This window comes from Trypanosoma grayi (genome assembly GCF_000691245.1).
Source record: "Trypanosoma grayi strain ANR4 Tgr_1357_V1, whole genome shotgun sequence".
Lineage (NCBI taxonomy): Eukaryota > Euglenozoa > Kinetoplastea > Trypanosomatida > Trypanosomatidae > Trypanosoma > Trypanosoma grayi.
This window is the reverse complement of record NW_008826976.1, coordinates 1-3657: the sequence shown is the minus strand read 5'-3', so window position 1 is coordinate 3657 and position 3657 is coordinate 1. Positions and strand designations below refer to the sequence as shown.

Below are 3657 nucleotides of genomic sequence, written 5' to 3'. Positions count from 1 at the left end.
TGTGCCCGCTGCTTCCCTCCGCGCTTGTGTCTGTGCTCTGCGCTGCGGCGTGGTGTGGAGTGCCGCACCGCCTCCCGCTGCACCCCACCGGGAGCACAGAGGGACACCAGCATTCAGCTGTTTAACAACACAGCCACACTTTCAAATAGGCGTTTTGGCTGCCACGTTCTTTCATTTTTTCATCTGGGGTTGTTGGGGTTTTGTTTTTGTGTGCTTGTTGTGCTCTGCCACTAATGTTTTGTGTGAGTGATGTGCTACTCCTCTAGTTGTCCGTTGAGTTGTGTGGTGNGCTGCTGCGGGGACGGCTCGTATGGTGAATTCACCCCCGTTGTTTTTGTTTCTTGTTTCCTCTCCGCTGCGCCATCGCAGTGACGGGAGGGAGTACTGCCGCCACTTGGGCTTTGTGGTGGGGTGCTTTCCAGAGGTGAGAACTGTTTTAATTCTTGATTGTTGGAGGTTTGTGCGCTGCTGTACGCCGCCCACTAACTGTTTCTCCTCCTGGGGGGGTTCTCTTTTATCTTTTTTTTGTGACTGTGTGCTGCGATGTTGGGCTGCTGCTTCTGCTGGGAGGTTGTCTGTGCGCTGCTGCTCTCCCCTGCTGTGCTTGTGTACCCCGCTGTGCGTCCCTCCCCCTCTGTAGACCAGTGTGCCTCGGGCTGTGATGATGGCGGTGGTGAGGCGTTCCGCGTTGTTTGTGGTGGCCGTCGCGCTGTGCTGCGTGTGTGGCTGTGCAGCGACTCCTGCCGAGGATACCGGTGGCGAGGATCAAGTGATTGTTAACCTTAAGAAGGCAAAGGAGAAGGTGGATGATGCCAGGGGTAAGGTGGACGCCGTAAAGAGTGCAGCGGATAAGTTCAAGACTGCGGCAGAAGCGGCGTCAGAAGCGGCTGCTGCGCTTCAAAAGATATTGGTGGGAAAACAAGAGATCGAGAAGGATAAAATTGCTGAGGTTGTCGGCTTGGCGAAAACCGCAATGACCACGGCAACGTTGTCTCACGAATCGGTTGCTTTAATCGTGGAGAAGGTCAAGGAAGCAGTGGATGCAACGACTACTGCAGGGGAGTTGTTCACTAAAGCACGGGAGTTGGCTGGCAACGCGGCGAAGAAACCGGTTGAAGTTAGCAGAACAGAAGCAGAGCCCGCACAGGAGGTATTAAAAAAACTATCAGAAGTGTTGTCGGCACTGTCACTAGCCGAGAGTAGCGTTGAAAAAGCAACAAAGGCTAAGACCACGGAGAGAGGGAATGCTTTTAATGCCAAGACCAGCGCCGAGAAAGCATACAAAACTCTCAACGTTGCGTCTCCCACCACATAATTATCTGTAAACGAGGAACTAAAGAAGGACGCTAAAGATGCGGAGACTTTTGCAACAGCTGCAGCGGGAGACGCGGCAGCGGCTTCCAGGGCCGCTGTCGATGCATTTGGACACGCTGAGAACACCGTCAAAAACGCTAACTCACAGCTTAAGCAGATCGATGCTGCGTTGAAGGCTCTTAAAACACGACAGAATGAACTTGAGGCTTCACCTTCAGATGATCGGTCTCCGTCAGAACATCATGCGGAAACGACACAGGACGATGCAAACAGCCAGAGTCTCGCACAGGATCCACTGCGCAGTACTCTCACATCTGAGAACCCTTCTGGTCAACAACAAGCTGGCACCACGATGACCGACACAGAGCAGTCAACCTCAGTACCATCAGAGGAGAAGACAGCCACAGAATCCCTGGAAAACGCTGCTTCCCAAGCTGCTGATGCGCCACTGATACCTCCCAAGAGCGATGCACAAAACACCCTGCAGGATGCCCGGATAGTGGACAGCAGCGTCAGTCCTTCGTGGGTGCGTACACCGTTGCTGCTGGTGTTTGGTGTGCTGGGCCTCCTGGCTGTGTGCTGACCTCTGTGTGTGTGCACACGGAGAGGGCGCATACACCCTGTGCTTGTGTGTGCTGCCCTGGAGATTGTTTACTAATATGTTTTGGTTTGCTTTACTTTTCGTTTCATTTTATTTAAGTTTGTTTCCCCCGCGCCACCTAATCCCCCTTGGAGGATACTCCCTGTGCTCTGTATCCAACGAGGACGGCGCATCTCTCTCATTGTTGTAATGGGCTTTGCTTGGCACATGATTGTGCGCTGCCCACTTGAGAGGGCCAACTCCCCGCATCTCTTTTAAATTCTTTTTTTTGGTTTCTCTTGTCTCCGCCACTCCTTTGTGTGGTACGCACCGTTTTATCACCTATCAATGATAGTCACTTGGCTCTGTATTGTCGGTTGGGGTTCTTTTGTTTTTTATTCCTTATTGCTCTTGTTGGGGCTTTGCGTTGCGCATCACTGCGTGGTGCCCGTTTAGCCAAGAGGTTGCTTGAATTATTCCATTCGTGTTTGCTGCGCAGCGACGCACCTGTTGTGCCGCTGCTGCTCTGCGCCACTGTCTGTGAGACACGCAGTGTCTCTTTTGTTCCTAATTGCAGACCAGTGTGTTTCAAGAGGAATTGAAAAGAATGGTGGCTGTGCGCCAGGTGGTGTTTGTGTTTGCTCTCGCGCTGTGCTGCGTGTCCTTCTGCGCGGCAGCCGATACTCCGCAGTTGGATGCGGATCCTGAACGTGCAGAGTTGCAAAAAGCATCCAGACCCTCCGTAAGTTCCCCAAGCAAGCCGCATGACCAACATGAGGCGGTTGGTCATAAGTCACGTCTGACAGCGAATACTGCGGATGGCCAATCCAGTACCCATTCGAGTGAAGGACAGCAGCTTCAATCGGCCGCCGTTGACTGCAAGGCCTCTGCGGAGGAGGCGGCGGCTAAGGCTACCGAGGCGGCGGGGAGTGCCACAGAAGCAGCGACGGATGCGATGCGTGCCTCGGAAGCGGCTACGGAGTCCATACGGATATTTCGCTTACCACACACTAAGGCCAATGAAGAGATGGTGGTAGATGTGGATAAGGCGGAGGAGAAGGCTAATGAAGCGGCGCAACTTGCTAACAGTTCGGCGGAAAAGGCCACACTTTCGAAGACTTTATTGGAGAAAGCCAAGGAGTTATTGGAAACTATTTTGTTGGCAGAAAAGAAAGGAACTGAGGTGAAAGACAACGTAAACAAAGCGGTCACCCACGCCACAGAAGCAGTGGCGAGAGCAGATTCGGCAGCAAAGAGCGCTAAGACTGCCGCGACGTCCGCTGCCGAGGCAGCGAATAGCTATAAGAGGAGAGAAGATTTTGGATCGTTTACAGCTGCCTCAGCAGCAGACAACACTAAATGGGCAGCAACGCAGGCTGAAAAGGCAGCGAAGAGTGCTAAGGCCGTAGCGCAGGTCGCTGGTATGGTAATCACCACTCTAAGTGTCGCACCGGAGGTACCGGATGCTGTAACCATGCCTCCTGCGCCGGAAGAGGGGCCGAAGGAGCCTCTTGCTGCTCTGGTCTCAGAGCAGGAGACCCCAAACGAGGGGGCAGCATCTATCCCTCCACAAGCCACAGCCTCCGCCAGACCCACAGGAAACGCACCGGAGGAAACGAAGGAAACACAAAGCGCGGCACCCCCCTCTGAGGATGTCGCCACCGGAGTGTCGCAGATTAATATGGCGGCGGACGCCAGCGACAGTCCTGCGTGGGTGCGTGGGGTGCCGCTGCTGCTGCTGAGTGCGCTGGCCCTTCTGGCTG

At 54.1% G+C, this 3657-nt stretch overlaps 2 protein-coding genes across 2 annotated transcripts; both read left to right on the top strand.

Moving 5' to 3' along the window:
* Positions 1-661: 661 nt before the first annotated feature.
* Positions 662-1315, top strand: DQ04_13571010 (hypothetical protein; the record flags this gene model as incomplete). Its single annotated transcript, XM_009316984.1, has 1 exon — positions 662-1315. The coding sequence occupies one exon, from the start codon at positions 662-664 to the stop codon at positions 1313-1315; it is 654 nt and encodes a 217-aa protein (XP_009315259.1).
* Positions 1316-2501: 1186 nt separating this feature from the next.
* Positions 2502-3657, top strand: DQ04_13571000 (hypothetical protein; the record flags this gene model as incomplete). The annotated part of the gene is made up of 1 exon (XM_009316983.1): positions 2502-3657. A coding segment is annotated over one exon (1156 nt), but the record flags the coding sequence as incomplete, so codon positions are not given.